General features: G+C 47.7%; 1 protein-coding gene across 1 annotated transcript in view; it reads left to right on the forward strand.

Annotated features, from left to right (window-relative positions):
- The first annotated feature begins 1,534 nt into the window (after positions 1–1,534).
- Positions 1,535–25,448, forward strand: part of sv2a (synaptic vesicle glycoprotein 2A) — a 30,216-nt gene continuing 6,302 nt past the window's right edge. Inside the window, exon 1 of the mRNA XM_056287001.1 lies at positions 1,535–2,155. Within this exon, the coding sequence (XP_056142976.1) occupies positions 1,535–2,155 (621 nt within the window). The remainder of the gene's footprint in view (positions 2,156–25,448) is intronic.

Genomic DNA, 25,448 nt, shown 5'->3' on the forward strand with positions numbered 1-25,448 from the left:
GAAAACTACCAAAATAAGAGCCATGTTAAACACTGGAATTATCCTTTAACACAGGGTCCAAAGGGGCTCGGCATGAAGCGAGACGGGGTAAAACAACTAAAATGAAAATAAATCACCACATCCCAAATTAGACGGAGAACACAGAAGACGATGAGAAGAACAGCCACAACAGACACGACAGCACAGTGAACAGAGTTTGGAGGGAAGAGGAGGTGGAGGTGGAGACGTTAAAAGAGGGTAGAAAAAGTAAACTGAAAAAGGAAAAGGGTACCTCCCGCTTGGTCGGGCGTCCCTACAGACACAATTGGTCGTGTCTGCGGGTGGGAAGCCGGATGTGGGTATGTGTCCTGGTCGCTGCACTAGCGCCTCCTCTGGTCGGTCGGGGCGCCTTTTCAGAGGGGAGGGGGGAACTTGGGGGGGGGGGGAAATAGCGTGATCCTCCCACGTGCTACGTCCCCCTGGTGAAACTCCTCACTGTCAGGTGAAAAGAAGCGGCTGGTGACTCCACATGTATCGGGGGAGACGTGGAGTCACCAGCCCTCCCCGACCGGGACAGCTCGGAAGAGTGGGCTAATTGGCCAGGTATAATTGGAAGAAAAAGGGGGGGAACCCCCCCCCCCCAAAAAAAGAAAAGGAAAAGGGAGGGATAAGAACGAAGGAAGATTAGGAATCATCATCAACTCTGAGACCAAATACTTTCCATGCCATCTACCAACATCTTTTATGTCAAACCCCTGTTATTCTCCTTCCAAATGACCAATCTCATTAACAGGAAGGGCTTTTCAGCATTACCTCTATACAGTGTCTATGTAGGGGTAACACCATTAGCAGCCATAGTACTGAGCAGTCCTCTTAATATAGCTCAATACCGCCGAAAACCTGTCTGCTGCTGGACAGTCTGTGAATGTGAGACTATGAGCCTGGTTTGCTAATAGGCTGCACGGTGTAAGACAATGCAAATAACAGCGTTCTGCCATAACACTGACCAGGAAGAAAGTTTCGGGTCACATCAGTCCTCACGGAGCCCCCCGGCAGGCCGCCCCAGCTGGGCGTCTGGGTAGGAATTTTCCATGTCGCAGTTTGTTCCGCCAGGTGTTTCGAGTCACGTGACGAGCCGCCACATAACCGACGCTGTCTCAACGCAGACCACCAAACTCCAGGCGTCAGATGTCCGCTCATTAAAACTGCCGCTTCCTTTTTATATTTTACCATGACTTTTGAAAAAGACGAGGGGTGTTCAGAAAGCGCTGTAATATTCAGTAGAGACTTTTGAGCGACAACGGTAATTTATGTTATTTTTTAATTGGGTCTGTACTCGTGTTGTGAATTATCCTGACACAACTCTCTGTTCATCCGCAGGTTTCTGCTCGCGGGTGCACGGACTGGTTAAAGCCTAACGGCAGCACCGCCTTGGAAGGAGTTTGCTGAATTCCACCATCGACCGAGATCCCTGTTGCACACCCACCCATGTGCTTAGGCCAGTCCTGATATCTCCCGTTCCTACCAGTGACTGACCACCCCCTCCAGAACCAAGATGGACGATGACGGAGCCTACCGAGACGGCCGCACCGACTTCATCCGTGGTGCCAAGGACATCGCCAAAGTGGCCAAGAAGCAGGTTGGCAAGAAGGTTGGGCGTGGCGTGGACAAGATGTCCGACGAGTACACTAAGCGTTCGTACAAACGTTTTGAGGAAGAAGATGATGAGGATGACTATGCGGGTGTGCCCGGCAATGACGGTGGCTACTATCGCAATGACAGTCGGGCCAACGACGACGAGGGCGGCCACAGTGACTCCACCGAGGGACATGACGAGGACGATGAGATTTATGAGGGGGAGTACCAGGGCATCCCGAGGGCTGACTCGGGTAAGGTGGGCGGGATTGATGGGGTGACAGCGGTGCAGGCGCAGCAGTTCAGGGACCTGTCAGCCTACGAGGCAGAGAGGAGGAAAGACCAGGAGGAGTTGGCCGAGCAGTACGAGACCATCCTGCAGGAGTGCGGCCACGGCAAGTTCCAGTGGACGCTCTACTTTGTGTTGGGGCTGGCACTTATGGCAGACGGCGTGGAAATCTTTGTGGTAGGCTTCGTGCTGCCCAGCGCTGAAAAGGACATGTGCCTGTCCGAGCCCAACAAGGGCATGCTGGGTAAGATGGTTTTATGATTCCCTTCATGTGTCGCCTTTATCGTTTCGTTGTCATTTAACCTGGCGGTTCCCAAATGTTTTCAGTCAGCCCATAGTAGAAGACTTTTCAGCCCAACGCTCCCACACCACCACCACCAAACACCAAATCTTCAACCAGTCACGAACGTAACCAATCATAAAGTGTTTGGCTTTTAGCTTCTCGGTGAGTTTTTGTCCAAATTATGTGAAATATCAAATTTATGCTTTCAAATATTTCTTTGGAAAGTGTTTTTTTTAAAAAAAAAAATTTTATTTGATGGCTGACGTCATAGCTTTGGCAGTGAGAAGTATAAGCTCCTCTGCTATCATGTCTGGTTTCCTACATTTTGCATTTAATACGTGGATATTTGGGTTTTGTTTGTCACTAGCACTTAAGGTAGACCAGTCTTCTGCTTGTGTACTGACACCTCATAAGCTCTAGATATACAGAAGTGATGCTCCACCTGCTCCTCTCACCCCCCCTTTTTTTGTCCCCAATTGTATCCAGCCAATTACCCCAATTACCCCCAAGCCGTCATGGCCGCTGCTGCACCCCCTCTGCCTATCCGGGGAGGGCTGCAGACTACCACAAGTCTCCTCCGATACATGTGAAGTCACCAGCCGCTTCTTTTCACCTGACAGTGAAGAGTTTCGCCAGGGGGACGTAGCACATGGTCGATCACGCTATTCCCCCAGATCCCCCTCCCCACCCCTGCCGAACAGGCACCCCGACCGACCAGAGAAGGCGCTAGTGCAGTGACCAGGACACATACCCACATCCGGCTTCCCACCCGCAGACACGGCCAATTGTGTCTGTAGGGACGTCCGACCAAGCCGGAGGTAACATGGGGATCGAACCGCCGATCCTCGTGTTGGTCGGCAACAGAATAGACTGCCATGCTACTCGGACACCCCTCCTCTCACTCATTTGCGCTCTCCATAAACACTCATTGACTGTGTCCTGAACTGTGAGGAACCGTTCAGTACACACCCGTTATGGTCTGTGTAGCCCAGGAGTCAGCGTTTAAATCTGGCGATGTTCATCTAATAACACGTTGTGTTTGCTTAGTGCTTCTGCATGCAACCGTTTCTTATGAAATGTTAACTCCGCTCTGATTCTCATTCTTTATGTCACCCCCCCTCCCCCATCCCACTCCAAATAAGCCCAACACTTTGGAAATCATTAATTGACCAGTTAATGTAATGCTTTATGTATGAACCGATTCTTTTTCCACAATAGCGCAGGACTAGTTGGAGGACTAGTTGAAGGGGAGTTAATAGTGAACAAATCATCAATCTCCCCGATATTTTTCAGTCGCCATGCAGCTCCTGTAGCCTTGTGAGCCAGGCGAATGTCTCAGGTTTTCACGTTGCGAGATAACATCTGGTTGCTCACTGCATTTACAGCATTTAGAAAAGGCCGCCCACCCAAAATTTGAGCACACCAATCAGCGTCACCCTCGTCTTCGTTGCTGGCGACACAAGCAAGTCACAAATAGTTGCCAGGAAGCAGATGAACAATGGCGACGTCAGCTGATATTGTTGACCAGTGATGGTAAGAAAAGGAAGGCAGTTTACTGGCATGGACTGTGTTCTTCAGTACAGTTCTTGGGGTTTTTTATCACGTAGGCTCTCGGTCAGGTTTTATCGGATTGCACTTCCTACCCAGTAGCACCAGCACCAGGGGCAGTCTGCTCTGACGCCTTGCAGAACTGTTCTCAGCTGTGGCGACAAGGCCAAAACATTCATAGCAAAATGGAAACGATTTGCTTCCACCCCCCCAGCCTAACTTTGGCCGGGTCACCTTTTCTACATGCAGCGGGTAACCAGACTTTACTTGCAATATGAAAACCTGCAAGATTCATCAAGATCGCGAGGCTATGGCGCCACCGTTTGTCTTCCAACCTAATTCAGGATATTCAGTGTGACAGCTTAATATTTTATGTCCCACTTATCCTGACTCTTACCTTTAGTCTTCTATGCAGAGGAATTATGTTTGAGTCACCTGCCCGTGCTCTTTCAAATCCAAATCTCCAGCAGGATTTTCTCTTCTACCTGGTTAATGTGAGTTTTTTGTATGTGTGTGTGTGTGTGTGTGTGTGTGTGTGTGTATTTGTGTGAGTGTTGCGATATGTGGGCACTCATGTATAGATTATATATGTGTGTCTATCTCTGTCTTATATCTCTGATTGTTTGCCTGTTCTCATTGTCTTCATGTCCGCCTGTACATCTTGCTGTCCGTTTGCTGCACGGTAAGTGAAGTGTTAATGTGGCCATTTCCATTCCTGAGGGCCAATGTCCAGTTGGATCCCATGCCTAGCTTTCCATCTGTCATTGGATGTCCAGCAAGGACAACACACACACACACACACACACACACACACACACACACACACACACACACACACACACACACACACACACACACACACACACACACACACACACAAGCTAGAAACCTTGTAAGCTTAATCGTCCAGTTCAATAGACTCAGTTATATTGTACAGTTAAGAGACGATATTATACGAGAGAGAGGCGCATACAGTCCATACAGTCTTCAGGGGGTAGTTGATGTTCAATTCAATCTACTTTTCTGTAATTGTCCCCTTTAAAATATGAGTTGGCCTGATGCAGTTAACCCCACCCAACTATTTATCTATTTTATATATATATATATACACCATTTTGAGGTTGACACAACTGCAATTTCCTTGTGCTTGGCACAATGACAATAAAGTTCTTGAATGTTGGTACTGTAAATCAAAATCTAAGATTGAATTTCAAATATATTTACAAGTATATATCCTGCAATATACTAGATCTCAATCAGGAATCGGGAATCAGGAACCTTTATTTATCATTTCGTTCCATGCACCTGCGCACATGAAATGAAATGAAATATTGTTTTCCTGGCCCACAGCAGTGCAACACAACGACAAAAACACATCCAAACTACAAAAACACATGTATCCAACATATAAAATCACTGTCCAAGAGAGCGAACGCCAGGATGACTGTCGGACTGCCGGTCGGCATGGGCTAGCAGTTAGCTTAGCCTGCCCTGCTTCCGTGTCCTGTCAGACTGCATTCGATGTTTCCTCCTTGGGCGCAGCTCCAAGCAGGGCCATGGTGCCTGGGCCCACTGGACGCAGTAGACCAGGCTCCTCCAGCTGATCCAGTGCCAGCTCTCCCTGCCAGACGCCTTTGACACACCTCCCCACACTCCACACGACAACACCGAAAACACAGTCAATGCTAGGTGAGGCCGCCGCCAGACCGCCCTCGGTGTTATCGGTACTGCCGGTCTGTATGGGTTAGCAGTTCGCTTAGCCAGCCCCGTTTCATCGTCCTCTCAGACCGCGCTCGGTGTTTCCTCCTCGGATACAGCTCCAGGCAGGGCCGTGGTCTTCGGGCCCACCGGACGCAGAGGACCAAGCTCTGCCAGCCATCAAATGAAAACACAAACGTAGATGCAGATGCGGACAAAAACACTACATGGACGGTACTGGGTGAGGCCGCCACAAACGTAAGTTCGCGCTACCATCTTCCCACACTGGTACTGGGTGAGGCTGTTGCAAACGTGAATTCACACGGCCATCTTCCCACACCGGAAGCAGAAACATAGTCCCCATATATAGGAAATATAGTCCATGTACATGTACTAGTATACCATCACTGTGCTATTGTACCCAGCCAGATGTGTTATATAGTCATGTAAGGACATTTACAAAACCTCTACCAAGGTGGATTTAAATATATTGTTAGATTATGTTGTCCAAGTAGCGTGGCAATCTGTTCTGTTGCTTACCAACACGGGGATCGTCAGTTCAAATCCCCGTGTTACCTCCAGCTTGATCGGTTGCCCCTGCAAACACAATTGGCTGTGTCTGCAGGTGGGAAGCCGGATGTGAGTATGTGTCCTGGTCACTGTACTAGTGCCTCCTCTGGTCAGTCGAGACCCCTGTTCAGTGGGGAGGGGGAACTGGGGGGAATGGCGTGATCCTCCCACGTGCTACGTTCCCCTGGCTAAACGTGTCACTGTCAGGTGAAAAGAAGCTGCTGCTATATTTAAATATATATATATATATATATATATATATATATATATATATATATATATATATATATATATATATTAGCAGAAGTACCCAGTGTTGCCTGGGGAAAATGTTCTCACCAAAACAACCAACACGATCTGATCTTTACGATATAATTGATGATGAAATATAGGATAATTTGATATGATACATGTGATAAATGAATTTCGAATAAACGAATGTTATTAACGAAAATTATCTAATGTCATAATTTTCAATTCATTCATCAAGCTTCTTTGCCAAGTGTGTATTAATCGCTCACTGCTCAAGCGCGTCAGGGTAAACCATGTTGCGTGCCCTCAGATTAGCATTGACAATGTTAGGTGTAGTGCCTCCCATGACCACTAGAAGGATTTGCCGGAAGTCTCCACAAAGCCACGTTAGAATGCCTTTCGCAAATAAATCAAATTTTTTAGTTGGTTTTTGAAATATTTTTCGAACTGTGCAGTCCTTGGAAAATGCTGATTCTAAAGATACCTTTCTGTTTGTTCTACAATGAGTATTTCTGGAGTTTTAAACGAACATACAAACATACACATACACTTTATATATATATATATATATGTATAGATTGTTTTCCCTGTTTGTTTTTTTTTGTTAGATTCTATAATATAGTAAACCTGTTGTGTGTGTTATTTTACTCAGAAGGAGTAAAAATGGAGTGGTGTGTTGAATGAACTTGAATCCAAAGCCATTGAACTCCCTTGTTTTTTCATTATTGCACACACTTGGGCATTCACATTTCTTAGATGAATTCAAACTTAATGTTGGAATAGATTATTTCACACCAACTAACGAATGAAAGGAGCTCAGATTTGCTGTTAATGTGTTATATTTTCCTCAAGTATGCTCCAGGGATTCTTATCATGCTTTGTGCTGTTAGCCCATTGACAGTTAACATTGTTTTACGACAGCAAGGGATGGCAGGGTTATTGAATGTCCACACTGCTGAAATGAGCATCGTGTAATGAGACATCGATGGCCCACAGCGGATTGGGTATTTATCCAGGATGACGTGACACGCTCATCCTGCGGGGGTGTCGACCAAATGTCATATCAATTAAGATTGATTCTTTTTTCAGCTGGCCACAGTGCTAAGTCATGATGTTTACATATATTTGTCGAGAAATGGATGACATCCAGTTACACCACATCTTTCCCAGTTACACCATTCCATCCATCCATCCATCCATCCATCCAACATCCTTCCCACTTACAAGGTATCTTTGCAGTATGGTAATTGGATGCTACGTTTGGCATGCAGCCATGCTCCTCATTGGTTACTGGCCATGTTATGTGAGTCTGTGATCTGTTGTGGATATACGTTTCTGTTTCTGTGCGTGCATGGACTACTGCCCAAATGGCTGTTCTCCCATGTTTGCGCTCACAAATGTCCACAGGGAAGAGTGTGTGTGTGTGTGTGTGTGTGTGTGTGTGTGTGTGTGTGTGTGTTTGCATATTTCATGGACTATTCCGTTGTTATGCATTGCCCATTGACATCATACTGTTTGTGTATGTGTGCGCTTGTGTGTGTTTACGTGCTCACATCTCTCTCTCTCTCTCTCTCTCTCTCTCTCTCTCTCTCTCTCTCTCTCTCTCTCTCTGTCTCTCTCTCTCTCTCTGTGTGTGTGTGTGTGTGTGTGTGTGTGTGTGTGTGTGTGTGTGTGTGTGTGTGTGTGTGTGTGTGTGTGTGTGTGTGTGTGTGTGTGTGTGTGTGTGAGACACACGGGGGTTGTACCATGCCAGCGAGAGCCAGTAGGGAGATGCGGCAGGCCACTAGTCTCTCCTCTGTGTTACACAACACGCCTGACTCATGCTGGAGAGCCTCTCTCGCCCATGCCGCCGTGCTGCTCCCGGGTCCCTGTGTCCTCTTGTCTCCCTCCATCCTCCTCCAGTCGCAGTACAAAGACACAGCTCCTGCTCCGCTGCCACGGTGCCAGTCACTTTAACCGGGTGCACTGTGGCACAACCACACATTTAAGAGAGAGACGGAGGAAGAGAGAATTTGAATTTGAAAACAGCTTTTCATGTAACAAGAAACCAACTTTTGCTATAACACATATTTTTACCAAATTAACAGTCACTGCTTTACATTATTAACATGTCCACAACAAGAGTTTATCTTCCGTGATAGGACCCCTGATTGAGAGAGAGAGCGCGCGCGCGAGAGAGAGGCGTGTGTGTGTGTGTGCGTGCGTGCGTGCGTGCGTGTGACATTGTGTGTGAGTGGTAATGGCATGCGGAGTGCTGCTTGCAGTAGAGAGCGTCTTCATTTCGAGATGAGAGAGGGACGCTGCCCTGTTAGTCTGATGAAAAGCGTCTTCCTCCAGAAACGCCCTGTGTGACGAGGGAGAACAGGCTCAAGGTTATAATTCTGAATGCATCACATGTGTTATCAACACACTCGGCGTGTAGAGGATCACGCAAACATCCAACATCACACAAAAAAGGATGCAGCGTGCCCAGACCGGCGGTTTCGGAAGACCCGGTCCGTAAGACGGATACACGCAGGCAGCACAGACGCACGGTGGGGCTTGTCATTGGTTTGCCCTTGCTTGAATCTGCGGAGGGAGAAACTGCAGCGTAGTTGTTTTGTCGTAATGGGAAGAAAGTGAGGCTGTTTGGTGTGTTAGCTGTTCAACGCTGCGAGGAGATTTCCGGAGAAGTGCAGGATAAGCAGAGGTTCATTTACTGTCAAGTGGATTTCACACCAGCCAGCCAGTCACCTGCTTGGCCCGACACAGCGGTGATGCTGACCTCTAAAGAGCTGTCCTCGTTTAGAGGTCCTCACACTGCATCCACATCCATCTATTTTCTGCCTATGACAGAAATGAAAAGGGTACTTTAACTGCGTTTAGATATTTTTTATTTATTTAAATAAATTGAATGATACAAGTAGAACTGAAATGTGGCAGTTTAAACATATTTAAATACCTACCCAGTCGCACGGACCTTCGATCGTGATACCATCACGATTATGACCTGATTTACGTGATGTGGTCACGACTCGAGGGTTAGGGTTAGGGTTCTATCAGATCGTGACCACATCACGTAAATCAGGTCATAATCGTGATGGTATCACGATTATTAATTAACGTGATGCCATCACGAAAGTCCGTGTGACTGGGTTGTTAAATACATACGAACATGTACATTTGAACATGTTATTTATAAAAATTATTTGGCAAACAAAAGGTGTGGATGTTGACAGATCACTATTAGTGTTGTGCGCGTGCCGTTGGTAGACACGGGGCCAATGCAGTTTATGCTAAGCTAACAGTTGCGAGTGAATTCTTAATAATGCAGATTCAAAAGCCAATAAAGTCCCACCTCGAGCAATCTCGAATGCACGAGCGCAATCCTCAAGCGAACGGCAACGAAAAAAAAAAGGAAAGCAAAAAAGAAAAAGAAAAAGAGAGTCAAATATTTTAACCCATATGCATTTTTACATCGGAGTGAAACGGCTGTATCCTGAATCCCTAATTTGCGCCTGAGATATACAGTGTGTCTCACTGTAGAGGTCTATTTTAAAGTGAGGAATAACCCCGACCTTTATCTCTGAGTTGAGATTGTGCCCTATCTGTAGTTCTTCTTCTTTCGACTTGTTCCCTGTTTCTCAGGGGTCGCCACAGCGGGTTTTATAGTTTCCATCAGTACTGTTTCAGTAGGCTATCTTATAAAGAATGACACACACACGAGTTGCTCAGTGCAGCCAAGTATAATCAAAGTGATGTAACATGTTCCTGAGCGCGGGTCATGTGTATCTAAGGTAAACTAGTGGATAGCCGATGGCATCGATCTATCTAGACCCGTAACATCCTCCTTTTCCAAGTATAAACACATACACATGAAGTTAGTGCAAAATAAAATTACTTTCATATACGAACAACCAATAACAGTGCAACAGCAGTAAATCTCTTCATATCCCATACCAGTGTAATAACCACAGTAGCGTATGATAACATTTCTCCTCTTTTCCCCCTCTCTCCCACATAGCAACCATCAACATTATTCAGATTACATAGTGAGTTTCAGTGGAGGTTTAGACAGCCGTCCAACCCTTGTGTAAGTGTGTCCATCCGAACGCGGAGCGCCAACAGGAGTAGATGGCGCCTTGGGCATGGACCTGATGGGGCTCGGCTCGAACACAGCCTGAGGGGTCTCAATGACAGTTTCTGTAGCTGGATCCCCGTCCGGTGTGTGTGCCGCAGCGGGTTCAACAGGATCGTGCGCGGCTCGTGCAGCTGGCTCAGCCACTCTGAGATCGATCCTGTTACGACGGTACAGGGAGCCATCAATGTCCACAAGATAAGACCTCGGCGCAACCCTGCGGAGACAAGTTCCGACTCTCCAGCGGCCAGTGTTATCACCTGGCAGGGGCTTCATCCGTACGACTTCCCCAATTTCAAGTGCCGGCAATTCACGGGCAGATCTGTCATAGAAGGATTTGGCGAGTTGCTTCCTGTGGCGCAGCTTTTCAGTGACGCCCACGACAACAGCTGGTTCCAGGAGCTTGCTTGCCGCCGGGATGGACGTCTTCAACCGGCGGGACATGAGGCGTTGTGCTGGGCTGCTGCCCATGTTTTCCGTAGGTGTATTCCTCCAGTGAAGCACGGCTTTCCAGGGGTCTTCACCATCATGCGCGGCCTTACGCAGAAGATTTTTTACAATCTTCACGGCCGACTCGGCCTTGCCATTCGCTTTCGGGTGTCTGGGAGAGGAGGTCACGTGCTCAAATTCCCACTCAGAAGCGAACCGTGTGAACTGAGCTGTGAACTGAGGGCCGTTGTCTGTAATAACCTTCTCTGGCTGACCATGTCGGGCGAACTGTGCCTTACATCACTTGATGACTGTCTCTGCAGACATGTCGGGTAGAAGCTCAATCTCCCAAAAATCGGAATAGTGGTCGACTATTAGGAGATAGTCTTTCTGTCTGAAGCTGAATAGGTCCATGCTCAAGACCTGCCATGGCCTGGTTGGTACTTCGTGAGAGAGCATGGTCTCCTTTTGCTGATTGTGGGCGTACACATTGCAGGTCGAGCAGCTGCTTACAAAGTCCTTTATCTCTGACTGCATGTTGGGCCAGTACAATGTCTCTTGAGCGTGTCGGTAGCATGCATCACCCCCTATGTGACTTGAATGTATGCGCGTCAACATTTCTGGGCGGAGTGACTTTGGGATGATGACTTTTTGCCCCCGGAACAGAACTCCGTTCTGCACACTGATTTCATCCCTGAAGGGCCAGTACTCCCTAGCGATGAGGGGCGCTTCCTCCTTTACATCTGGCCAGCCCACGAGAACAGTGTTCTTCAGTGCCTGTAAGCATTCATCTCTGTCGGTGTGTCGTCTGATCTGTTCCAGCCGCTGGTTAGTCACATTCAGGTACTCTGCCTGGTTCACGTGCTGTATGTCTTCCTGCTCTTGTTGCAGAGAGCAGATAGCGTGTCGCTGATATGCAGTCCGTCTGCCGGAGCATCCAGCCGTAGCTCTGCTGAGCGTGTCGCTTATGAACATCTCTGGGCCTGGTTTGTAGATTACCCTCAGGTCGTAGTTCTGCAGAGTCATGAGCATGCTCTGGAGTCTCTTGGGCGCATTGAGAAGTGGCTTGCTGAAAATAGAGATCAGAGGCTTATGGTCCGTCTCTGCTGTGATTGGGTCGCGGCCATATAGGTAATGGTGAAACCTCTGGCAGGCGAAGACGATACTGAGACACTCCTTCTCAATTTGTGCATAGTTTTTTTCGGTGGGGGTAAGAGCCCTCGAGGCAAATGCGATGGGCTGACCTTCCTGCATGAGACAACAACCGAGACCGCTCTGGCTGGCGTCGCTCTGGATTGCGATTGGCTTAGTTACATCATAGTAGCGCAGGACGGGCATGGCTGTCGCCAGCGCCTTAAGCTCATGAACCGCCGCCTCGTGCTTAGGCAGCCAGTGCCAGGGTGTGTCCTTGTCCAACAGGCGTCGCAACGGCTCGCAGACAGTAGATAGATGAGGCATGAACTTGGCTAAATAGTTAGCGAAGCCAATGAGACGCTGCACGCCCTTGGCATCTGTTGGGTTCGGCATGTCAATAATGGCTCTCACCTTCTCTGGATCGGGCTTCAGTCCAGCAGATGAGAGAATGTGGCCATGAAACTGCACCTCAGCCACCTTGAACTGCAACTTCTTCAGGCCGAGGCGAAGCTTGACCTCGCGGCAGCGTTCCATCAACGCCGCAAGCTTGACGTCGTGGTCGTCCCCAGCCTCCTTGTCTGTGTCCCCGCAGCCGACGACCAGGATATCGTCTGCAATGGGCTCAACGCCCTTCAGACCGGCGAGGAGCTCGTGCTGCTTGCGCTGATATACCTCGGGCGCCACCGATACTCCAAATGGTAGCTTGAGCCACCGCTTCCTCCCCCAGGGGGTCCAGAACGTGGTCATGAGGCTACTCTCATAGTCCAGTTTGCATTGCAGGAATGCATCCCGAGCGTCCACTAACGTGAAGACTCTGGCCTTGGGCAATTTATACAAAATGTCCTCCAAGGTAGGCATGATGTAGTGAGAGCGCTTTAGGGCTTTGTTCAATGGTTTAGGGTCAATGCATATTCTCAGCTTCTCCGGTTTTTTAACAATCACCATGTTGCTGATCCAATCTGTAGGATCTGTGACAGGCGCAAGGTGGCCGTCAGCCTCGTACTTGTCCAGCTGGGCTTTGACTGCTGCTTTCATTGCGATTGGGACATTGCGAGGGGCACTCTGTACTGCAGCAACACTAGGATCAAGGTCAAAATGGACCTCCCCAGGCACGGATTCCACAGGGGAGTTGAACACGTCACTGTATCTGTTGATAAGCTGTTCTTTAGTTAGGGCTCCTGGTTGTGTGTGTTCCATTTTGAGCACATCCTCTGGAATTGTGAAATGCATGAGCCCTAAGCGTTCACAGGTGGAGCCTGACAGAAGAGGATGTTGGCTGGTCCTCACTATTTCGAATGAGAGCTTGTGTGTTTGGCCTCTCACAGTACAGTCAGTCTCAAAGGTGCCCATAGAGCTCAGTGTTTCCCCCGAATACAGCTTCAGTCTGGTGTCACTCGGACGGAGAGGTGTGTTTGGGGCCAGCCTTTTCTTGTCTTGAAAGCCCATTACATTGCAGGTGGCTCCAGAGTCCAGCTGACATTGTTGTGGCTTGTCGTGGAGTTTCAGAGTCACAAACCACTTCTTTCCTTTGGTGTGCACTGCGCCGATTGACTCAAACATGTACAGATCATCTGCATCATTACTATGCTCTGGGGGTTCTTCTGTGTATTCCACACAGTTTACCTTGCCCTCAGCATGCCCCTTTTTGCTCTTTAAGCACACTTTAGAAAAGTGATTAAGTGTCCCACATGACCTACATTGTTTCCCGAAGGCCGGGCAATGCTCTCTGCCCCTTGAATGCGAGCTGCCACAATATTTGCAATTGCCTGCATCTCCTGCTGTTCTGGGTGGATTGCTCTGTTTCCATTGGTTTTGTCTGGGTTGCCTAGCAACGGCATGCACTGCCTCCGGCTGCGGTGTTGTTGCAAACGCCATTGCTCTCATTCGGATGTCAGTTTGCTCTGCTGTGCGACACATGTCAATAGCTGTGACCATGTTCAAATCCTTCTCTCTCAACAGCCTGCGCCTAACGGCCTCGCTTGCAACTCCCAGGACTATCTTATCACGGATCATTTCATCTTTCAACTGTCCATACTCACAGGTTGCTGCCCTCTCTCTCAGTCTCGTCACAAAGGTATCAAACGATTCTCCTTCCTCCTGCTTGCAACTCCCGAAAATGTACCTCTCGTATATTGTGTTTTTTGCTGGCTTGAAGTATTTCCCCAACTCTCTCAGTATGGCGTCAGGATCCCCTTGATCATCTTCTGAGAGGTTCAGATTGTGGCGGTAAATATGCCTGCATTCACTTCCCATCACACTCCTTAGAATAGCCGCTTGTATTTTCTTGTCCTTGCCAAGTATGCCCTTGACGAGGACGTAGTCTTCATATTCGGCCCGAAAAATGTCCCAATTGACACTCCAATCGCCTGTGAAGCTCATCGGGGACGGTGGTGGAATATTCACGTTAGCTGCCATTGTATGTGATGCTATCGGCGCCGGTAATGCTAGCGTTAGCTCCTCTGTGACAACGTCTTCAGCAGAAGTACTTTGCTCTGAATCGGAATCCTCCGACATGTGACCTACTCAGGCCTACAAACTTAAACATGCGAGCTAGTAAAATAAGAAATAAGTTCTCCGACTTCTGACACCATGTTTCAGTAGGCTATCTTATAAAGAATGACACACACACGAGTTGCTCAGTGCAGCCAAGTATAATCAAAGTGATGTAACATGTTCCTGAGCGCGGGTCATGTGTATCTAAGGTAAACTAGTGGATAGCCGATGGCATCGATCTATCTAGACCCGTAACAAGTACCATGTGAGGGCACAGCATCAATGGCGGTCGTTGTTAACCCGGGCCTCAACCAATCCGGTATGGAGCCTTGACTGATCCGGTATCTTCTTGTCAATCCACATGATGATTCGGCAAAATTCTACATCGGATGCCCTTCCTGACACAACCACTAACCCTATGGATGGGGGTACAAGCGCTGGATGCCGTCCCAGTGTTCGGACTTGGGCCCATGTCTGTCGCTAGCTGTGTAGTTCTGACTCGTTCTTGACGGTGGTACTTCTCTGGTAAATTGACAAAGCCACCTTTTAGTCTTTGAGAGTCGTGTTTGCAAGCCTTTCTTTACCTTGTAATAAAGATGGAGGAAACTGTGCCGAGTAATGAAAGTGAGAGAGATGGTAAAGGAGGAGAAAGGGGATCAAACCTGGTCTGCACAGATGATGGCTATTATAGTTGGAAATCCATGTATAGGACAAGAAATAAAGCAGCATTTAGCTAACACTTTGTCACCAGTTCGTCTCATACTCAGTTTTTATTCTAGATGTAACAGGACATACAGGAAGCATCAGCTTCTCCATATGGATCAAATATATTGTAGCGAATTCGGGGGGTCAGCTGGGAACCGCCACAGCCGGGACGCGAGCCCCGATCTCCCGCACGACTATGTTAACCAGTCGACTAAAGGGTCCGACCCTGGCGAAGGGCTAGCAAGTCTAGTCAGTCATATGTGGTCGTTACACTACCCCCCTCCTTCTGGAAGCGCGTCCCCGCACTTCAGCATACACGCTCCCTCACGCCTCTGGGTGCGCGCGCTTCCGATGGCCTCACGCTCTCACCATCCCACTTCTGAGGCCAATGTAGCGAATTCGGGGGGCCAGCCGGGAACTGCCGCAGCCGGGACGCGAACCCCGACCTCCTGCACCACAGGCGACTACGCCGACCAGTCGGCTAAAGGGTCCGACCCTGGCGAAGGGCTAGCGAGTCTTTTCGTACGTGATCATTACAATATTTTATTTGGGCCGCCTTAAACAGGAATCGGGATTTGTCGTGTTTCAGCAGCGACACATTCGACATATAAGTTGTTGGCTGAATTTACTGAAGAACATGGTAAAGCACGATGTTCTTCAGTAAAGAACATTATTACGTTTACATTTTGATTGTGTAGCTGGGGGTCTTCAACCGGATTTAGTTTCACCGAGTACCACAGTGGAATAAATTTCAGCACTAAAACCTGAAACCTTGTAATCGGCCAGTAAACAGTAAGGTGTCACAGGTGCCCCCAGCTCAGCCAGGCCCAGCCTTCCCTCCAGCAGCTGCTAGCCCCCTCCATTGTTGCCCGTTCCCTTGCTCTTCCCCACCTGTTTATCATCGCCCGGTCTTCCTCCCTGTTTGCTTAAGTTCACACCCGGCTGGTTAGGTTGCTTGTTCCTTGATCCCCGTCATGACCTAAAGCCGCTACCACTGTGTGGTTCTGTCCTGCCCCTGGTTTCCTCATGCGGGGATCTTCTCCCATCAATCATCTATAGGAGCTGAGATGAAGGAACTGGGAAACTAAACAAGTTCTCCCTTCCGGTTCTTCTTTCAAGAAAGCAAATTTAAAAGTAAACAATCTGGCATGGCAAGAGACTGAGTCTTTGCAATATATACCAAAATGATGATATTGTGTAACAATTATAATGTTAATTGAATGTTCAGTAGATTATACTTTCTTTGGATGGGATTTCTGCTCATGGTGTCAATATTAGAGACAAAGTAAGAAACGAGTGATATCCGTGCACTACATCTATCTATAGAAGTGTTTTTACAATGGGGAAAATGTTAAACGAGGGCATTTAATTGGCTGTATTTTGTTGTGAAGACCTGTGTTCCACTCTTCATCATCAAGTTTAAAAATCTTGAGAAGAAAAATAGTTTTTTGTAGGGAAAACATTGAGCTGAGAGGGTTTGGTCCCACCTAACACCTTTCACCACCACTCATGGCACTTTTTTATTTTATTTTTAATTTTTTTCAAAATAGAGATCGAAGGAAAATCTTCGGATGTGATCTCTCCTCTCCCCCTCTTCCTCCTCTTCGTCTATGCTCTCGCAGTAAAGAGGAAATTGGCTATTAATAGCTTTGCCCTGCCCCCCCACACACACACAAAGGCACAAGTGTGGATGCACACACATCCCCATACACACATAAACATGCATGCAATTGTACACAGGCATATAAACACACACACAAACACACATACACACATACACGCAGTGCTCCTTCAGAGCATTCTGTCATCACACAGTGCTCGTGGACCCCCACCCCCTTACCACCACCACCACCACCACCACCATTCTCTGTCTTCCCCTCCCCCTCCTTTCCTCCCCATAGTTCTGTGGTGCGCTTAGCTGCCTGGGGACTCCTCCCCAGCTCTCTCACTCTATTCTTCCTCTCTCTCTTTTCCTTTCTCTCTCTCTCTCTCTCTCTCTCTCTCTCTCTCTCTCTCTCTCTCTCTGTCTAACACGGAAGTCCCAGCCTCCTGCCCGAGGCCTCTTGGGCACAGTGCAGAGTGCAAATGTGGTTAGCAACAGCAGCTTCGCCACTTAATAACCCACATGTACAACCCATCTCTTTCCAACGTTGACTGTGCACACACATACTACACATGACTGCGGGCACACACGCGCATGTGCATATAACCCCCCCCCACACACACACACACGTGCACATGTGCATTAATTTAATTCCATTCATTACATAAGTTCAGATGTCATAATTCATAATTCATGAAGGGAATATGCGTCCATAGCTGTGTATGATGTGCTTGCCTGCCAGAGGAAATGAGACTTTTGCAGTTCCTTAACATGAACCATGTCATTATAATATCATTATAATATCATTATAATAACAAAACCATCAGAGGGAAACATCTGAAAACATAAAGGAGCTTTTATATCAACACAATTTATTAGAAACGGAATCTCTGCAAACCTCAACAAAGAATACGACAGACATCCATCATGTTATCATTCCAGGTTGCAGGATGTGTTTTAGTGGACCATGTGTGGCAGGCAGTGTGGCCGTCCTCTCCACGGCGTGTGCCCGTCCCTCCCCATGACCTTGTCAGCCCTCGGCCTTTCAATCACTCTGAATTTGGCTCACCAATTTTAAATCATGACATAAAAACTGACACATGCCAGAGCGGTGCTGGGGCACATTCAGCGAGCCGCTGCATCTTAAACCCCGCTGCCCCCCCCCCATGGTCAGCCAACCCAAACCCTTAACTCAGCTTGTCCTTTAACATGTGTGTCCTTCAGGAAGGCTACAGTGAGACACAAGGTCACTAGCTGGCTCAGGTAGCGCTTGATTGGGTTTTTATCTTCCTAACAACTTGTTTGGAAAATAAGTTTATTTTCCTTGGTTTATTTAGCTTTATTGTCCCAACAACTTGCTCGGTAGATACAGGGATACAGGGACGTTATTTATTTATTTATTGCAGAGAAAATCCCTCCTCACTGTACAACTGCAATGATACACAGGCTATACAGCTTGTGATGGCCAAGGAAGGGAGAGAGAGTGAGAGAGAGCGAGAGAGAGAGAGAGAGAGAGAGAGAGAGAGAGAGAGAGAGAGAGAGAGAGAGAGAGAGAGAGAGAGAGAGAGAGAGAGAGAGAGAGAGAGAGAGAGAGAGAGAGAGAGAGAGAGAGAGAGAGAGAGAGAGAGAGCGAGAGAGAGAGAGAGAGCGAGCGAGCGAGCGAGCGAGAGAGAGAGAGCCAGACCATGTTAGACCAATGAGGAGGCTTATTAAAAGGGAGATAGACAGTCAGCACCACAGACAGCTCCCCTGACATAGAGCCCACAGGAAACACAGAGGAACACTACTCTGTTCGTCTCCCTGTCTTTCTGTCTGCCTGTCTGCCTGCATGCCTGTCTGCCTGTCTGTCTAACTGCCTGTCTGTCTAACTGCCTGTCTGTCTAACTGCCTGTCCGTCACAGTCAATGCTGCTGCATTGCGGCGATGGTGCTGAGACCAGTCATCATCAGTAGCTCCTCTCTGCCTCTCAGGACCTCATTGGTAGGAGCAGGAGCTGTCAGCTGCCTCTCTGCCCAGCCCCCCCCCCCCTCTCTCTCTCTCACACACACACACACACACACACACACACAATCGGGGACATCAGAATGTACACACACCTACAGGAACATGAGAGAACAAACACATGCATGCACCCAGAATACTCAATTGCCACTCAAAGTCACCTTTATTTCCCCATTCACCACTGCAGTGAGGAAACCAAGAGAGGGATCGATTTTTACACACACACACACATACACATACACACACACACACACACACACACACACACAAGCGTGCACACACATACTTATGTGCAATCACCCTTTAACTCAGGAGGAAGGCCCTCGCACCACCTCACCTTCATTAAATCCACGAAAATCTAGCACGCTTTTCCTTCAGCGGCGTTATTTTACTCCTGGCTAGCCCAGACCTGGCTAGCCCAGACCTCGGTAGCCCAGACCTCGGTAGCGGTGGCAGTTAGCTTGTTAGACTGCGTGATGGATTAGTTTAGCGGATCCAACAGATCAGGGCAAGGCCGCCGTGGCTCCTCGCCCCGTTTGTCTATGTGAACGACTCCTCGGTGGCTCCTTCGACCTAGCCCGATGCTGCACCCCTGAACATTACAGGTCGCTCCTCAGCTGTTTGCTCTGTGCAAACACAACTGGAGAACCGTCTCACACACACACACACACACACACACACACACACACACACACACACACACACACACACACACACACACACACACACACACACACACACACACACACAAAACGACTGCTGTTGCACTCTTTGATGAGCACTAAGAGCAGATTTGTGTTGTTATGTGACTACTTGCTCAACACAAAGACATGCACAGACCAAAAACTACCTGGTGCAACTACTGACAGTTTTATGGTGTCAACTGACATTTAAATGAGCCACTGCAGTTCTACAGCCATACAGCTGAAATGTCGCGTTCTGGAAGTAAAAATACCATATTTAGCCACCATCGGCATTTGGATTTTATTATTTATAACGTATTAACAAGGTGGCTTAACATGAGCCCTGAGATCGTGAGACCATCCTGTTGAAGCCAGTCAGTCTGACTTTGGCTATGTTTTAAGAAATGGTATATCATACCGGATTCCTGGTGAACAACTACACTACTTGTGTAGCCTAAATCCAGTTCCACCAATCAGGGATATTGCTGCTACCGTGGAGGTGTAAACTGCTCCGAAGCTGGGCAGTTGGAGCAAGCTGCAACCACCAGGTATGGAAGTTAAAGTCAGTGCGAAGTGGCTCAAGTCGCAGCTCCAGCTGGGCCACTAGGTGGCAGGCTCCAAAAAACGTCCAGTCCAATGCAAGTCAGTGAGAGAATTCCCAGCTTCTACCTTCAAATACAAAGTCAATAAATTGTTTCTATTCAAGTAGTTGGGGTCTCAATTGCTAATCTCAAGTCTTGCACACAGTGTGAGGTTGCTTATCTTGAAAATTCTTGTTCTATTAAGAAGATGGCGGCACGGTGGCCCAGAGGCCCAGAGGTTAGTGCTGTCGCCTCACAGCAAGAAGGTCCTGGGTTCGAACCCCGCGGTTGTCTAACCTTGGGGGTCATCCCAGGTTGTCCTCTGTGTGGAGTTTGCATGTTCTCCCTGTGTCTGCAGTGGGTGTGCTCCGGTTTCCTCCACCATCAAAAAGACATGCCTGTTAGAGGTAATACTCATGTCTGTGCCCCTGACCGAGGCATGGCAAGACGACCTGGAGTTGGTCCCCGGTGCTGCACGGTGGCTGCCCACTGCTCCTAGCTACACAGCTAGGATGCTTTAAATGCACTGGGATTAATGAAGTATATCAAAAATCCCTCCAAAAATCAAAAAAGATAATAACGATTAACAAAAGTAGCATGTTGAGGCATGTCTGTCGTGATTGACAGGTCTATCAACCTGTCTGCCACCAAGGTTTCACCCCAGCTCCACCCATGGTCCACCCCGATGCCCAAATTTGGATTTTCTGGCTCCTGCAACTGGCAAGATAGTGGTGGGCATAAAGGCACACTTCAGGCTTCATAATGCCCCATCTGAAATGATGCTATGTTTATACAGTCTATGGGGAGGAGACCAGAGTGTAGCAAAGTTACATCATCTATGGATGCTACCAACCTACTCCACCATGTTTTCTCTGTCAGGCATGATATGTTTTTTTGGAATGATGAGAAGAACTAATCACTAAACACTACTATAACATAAAGCATTAAAAAGAACACTGAAACGATTGCAAAAGTTGGTTGAAACCGGCTCCGGTTGAAAGTGAGAGGAAAGGGATCTGATGATTCACAGTGATTTCCGGGATGAGTGGTTGATTCCCTCTAAAGACAGTAAGGACACAGTCTTGTGCATTTTGTCTGCTATGTTTACAAATATTTTATTTGCTCATAAGCAATTGTTATAAGGCATGATTCATCTTGGAGTTGGTGAAATTGGTCTTAAAACACCCCATAAAGGGGTTTTCTGAAATGTCTATGGAGAACATTAATGGGACACTTACTTACAGAGACGATGCTGCTGAAAAAGTGGGCTGTCCTGTTTCAGCTCTGTTCAGGGACAGATTAAACCAATCTGGGGCCCGGGGCACAATAATTCACGGGGCCCCCCTATAACAACACCAGAGAGTCTGAATGCAATTTCACCAAGCAGTTTTGATTAGTCATGTGACTTACAGTAATCACCGGAAACAACGCAACGCATGTGATATTATTAAAGGACCCACAAAACGTTACATTATTACTATTATTATTATTGTTGTTGTTGTTGTTGTTATTATTTCACCCGTCACCAGCACTAACTGCTAAGGCGCGCAAACGTCACGTTAACGTTACCTCCCAGAATGCACAGCCCGTGCATTAATCCGTCCATGGCTCTGTTAACCAATTACAATGCTGGACTGGGTTATTTAAATCTAGGGATTGCCCCTTCACTCTGTCTGGAAAAATGGCATCCCTACTGTGCACATCCCTTTGTGTTGAAACGTGCCTCATGAAACCAGCCTAAATCTCACAAATCACCAATGAAATGATCACTATGAAATAATAGTAACCCCCCCCCAACAAGAGACTAAGAGACAGCAAACTTTGGTGTAAAACTTGCTACGTGTTGTGGTGCAAACAGGGAGACCACAGGCTGAATGGAGCTCAGTGGAGAAGACGTCTTAACATCCCTCAACAAACTGCTGTTTTCTGGACTACTACTACTATTTTCCATTGCTCCCGTTAGGGGTCACCGCAGCGGCTCATCCATTTCTGTCTCTTCCTGTCCACTGTCAAGACAACCACCTGCATGTCCTCCCTTACCACATCCATAAACCTCCTCTTTGGCCTTCCTCTTCTCCTCTTCCTTGGCAGCTCCATATTCAGCATCCTTCTCCCAATATACCCAGCATCTCTCCTCCACGCATGTCCAAGCCATCTCAATCTTGCCTCTCTTGCTTTGTCTCCAAACCGTCCAACCTGAGCTGACCCTCTAATATACTCTTTCCTAATCCTGTCCTTCTTCATCCCTCCCAGTGAAAATCTGAGCATCTTCAACTCTGCCACCTCCAGCTCCACCTCCTGTCTTTTCGTCAGTGCCACTGTCTCCAAACCATACAACATAGCTGGTCTCACAACCATCTTGTAAACCTTCCCTTTAACTCTTGCTGGTACCCTTCTGTCCCAAATCACTCCTGACACTTCTCCACCCACTCCACCCTGCCTGAACTCTCTTCTTCACCTCTCTTCTGCACTCCCCGTTACTTTGGACAGTTGAACCCAAGTATTTAAACTCACCCACCCTCGCCTTCTGTACTCCTTGCATCCTCACCATTCCACTGTCCTCCCTCTCATTCACGCATAGGTATTCCGTCTTGCTTCAACTGATGTTCCATTCCTCTTCTCTCCACTGCATACCTCCACCTCTCCAGGCTCTCCTTAAGCTGCTCCCTACTCTCAGTACAGTTCACAATGTCATCCATGAATATCCTAGTCCACGGAGACTCCTGTCTGATCTTGTCCGTTAACTTGTCCATCACCATTGCAAACAAGTAAGGGCTCAGAGCCGATCCTTCATGTAATCCCACCTCCACCTCGAACCTGTCCATCATTCCGACCACACACCTCACCACTGACACACTTCCCTCATACATATCCTGCACCACTCCTATATACTTCTCTGCCACTGCCAACTTCCTCAAACAATACTACACCTCCTCTGTAGGTATCCCATCAAATGCTTTCTCAAAATCCACGAAGACACAATGTGACTCCTTCTGACCTTCTCTGTACTTCCCCATCAATATTCTCAAAGCAACCTTCTCATCAAAAAGACATGCATGTTAGGACCAAGGCAATGGAAAGAAGAACTGGAGTTGGTCCCCGGGTGCTGCGGTTGCCCACTGCACCTATAAAATAAGATGGCTTAAATGCAGAGAAATAATGTCATTGTAACCATACAATGACAAAATAAAGTGGCTTTCATTTCATGTCTTTCATTTCATCTATAGTGCATTTTTGTGGCATGATACCATACTGCTGCTCGCTAATCGCCACCTCTCCTCTTAACCTAACTTCTATTACTCTCTCACATATCTTCATGCTGTGGCTGATCAACTTTATACCTCTCTAACAGGTTTTTGTTGTTTTCTAGACTATAGTGACTGCTTTACTGCCCATCTTTAAAATGTTTGTCACATATTCATTTGGAGTACGTTACAATCTGTCAGTTACCAAAAACACCCTGTTTTGTGAGATGAGTGATAATAGAGGCTGTTGTAGCAGTTAGGATTCAGTTATGGCACTATGCCACCATGTTTTTGGCTTCAATACTCTGCTTCTCTAGAATGGATGGAGGGTGACGAGTGATCAACTGAGAGGCCATGCTAACATGCAAGACAACAATCCTGTAAGGCCTCCATGGCCTTAACACTAGAACGACCGGGATTTCCCTCCTACCTAAAATGACCATGGGCGGTCAAAATGACCGCCGGTTTTTAACTCTATGTTTTGTCAAGATAAATACCCAATTGAGATATTAATGAATTGCATATGTTAGTATATCTGTTAGGAAAAGACTGACACCAAAATTAACAATTTAACAACTATAATACTATTTTTTAAACAATTCAAACTTCAGAGAGACATGGTCAAGCTCGACCATGTCTCTCTGAAGTTTGAATTGTTGAAGAGCAAGAAGGTCCTGGGTTCGAACCTCAGCCCACCCAGGTCCTTTCTGTGTGGAGTTTGCATGTTCTCCCCGTGTCTGTGTGGGTTTCCTCCAGGTGCTCTGGTTTCCTGCCACCATCAAAAAAACATGCATCTTAGGGTTAATACTGCTGCCTGTGCCCCTGAGCAAGGCAATGGAAAGAAGAACAGGAGTTGGTCCCTGGGTGCTGCAGCTGCCCACTGCTGCTATACAATAGGGTGCCTTAAATACGGAGAACAAATTCCTTGTAAGAAGACAGTAACAAAATAAAGTGGCTTTCTTTCTTCTCTTCTTTCTTTCAGCCCAAGCCCGACCAAAGACTGACATCGATATCAATATAATCAGTATAACGATATTTCATGCAGAGGCCTATGTGTGCTCTGCACATATATGGGGAAGTTAAATGAGACCGAGTCCAACCCAAGCTTGATCAAAAAAAAAAAAGAAAAAAAAAGGCCCAAGCCCAGCCAGAATCAACTCAATGTGTCGGGACCCGTGGGATCCGACAGACTTGCAAACCCCTAATTCTGGTTCGATGTGCATTGATGGCGCCCCTAACACACAACAACCTGCCTGCTGAGCCTTGCCAGGCGACCATAAGTCAGGTGAAGCTTGTGGGCTGGCTTTGTGACCATAGCTGTCACCGTGTTTCTGTGCTGTAGGTTTAAGTCATCTTTTCTTTTTTCCCCAGAGAGAAATAATCCCACAGATAGGAGACGATGGGCCCCTGGGTATGGAGGCATAACCCCCCCCCCCCACACACACACACACACACACACACTCATACTGACTTGCAGCCAACAGCACAATAACTAAATTCACTTCTGCCTCAACAGGACTTACAGTACACATACACAGAATTAACACCACCAGCTTATTAGCTAAGACATATAGTCACCTGGCGCCATGGTTAGTGCGGTCGCCTCACAGCAAGAAGGTCCTGGGTTCGAGCCCCGGGGTAGTCCAACCTTGGGGGTCGTCCCGGGTCGTCCTCTGTGTGGAGTTTGCATGTTCTCCCCGTGTCTGCGTGGGTTTCCTCCGGGTGCTCCGGTTTCCTCCCACAGTCCAAAGACATGTAGGTCAGGTGAATCAGCCATACTAAATTTTCCCTAGGTGTGAGTGAATGTGTGTGTGTGTGTGTGGGGGGCCCTGTGATGGCCTGGTGGCCTGTACAGGGTGTCTCCCCGCCTGCCGCCCAATGACTGCTGGGATAGGCTTCAGCACCCCTGCGACCCTGAGAGCAGAATAAGTGGTTTTGGATAATGGATGTTTCCTTCAGTTTTTCAGTAGGACTTTTGGGGCTGTGTTATTGACATGAATGACTAAGCATAGTCAAGAAAATTGCTTTTCTTGACTATGCGACAAGAAAGGCAAATTTAATAACAGTGACTTCACACAGAGGCTCTGGCTTTGGGGCCCCCTGAGCCCTTGGGCCCCTGGGTCTGGGCCCGGTAGGCCCGTTCGGTAATCCCCCATGACCTAAACCTGCTTCTCATCAAATGTCAAAGGGTAACGTGTGAGTG

The sequence above is a fragment of the Lampris incognitus genome, chromosome 9 (genome assembly GCF_029633865.1).
Source record: "Lampris incognitus isolate fLamInc1 chromosome 9, fLamInc1.hap2, whole genome shotgun sequence".
Taxonomy (NCBI): domain Eukaryota; kingdom Metazoa; phylum Chordata; class Actinopteri; order Lampriformes; family Lampridae; genus Lampris; species Lampris incognitus.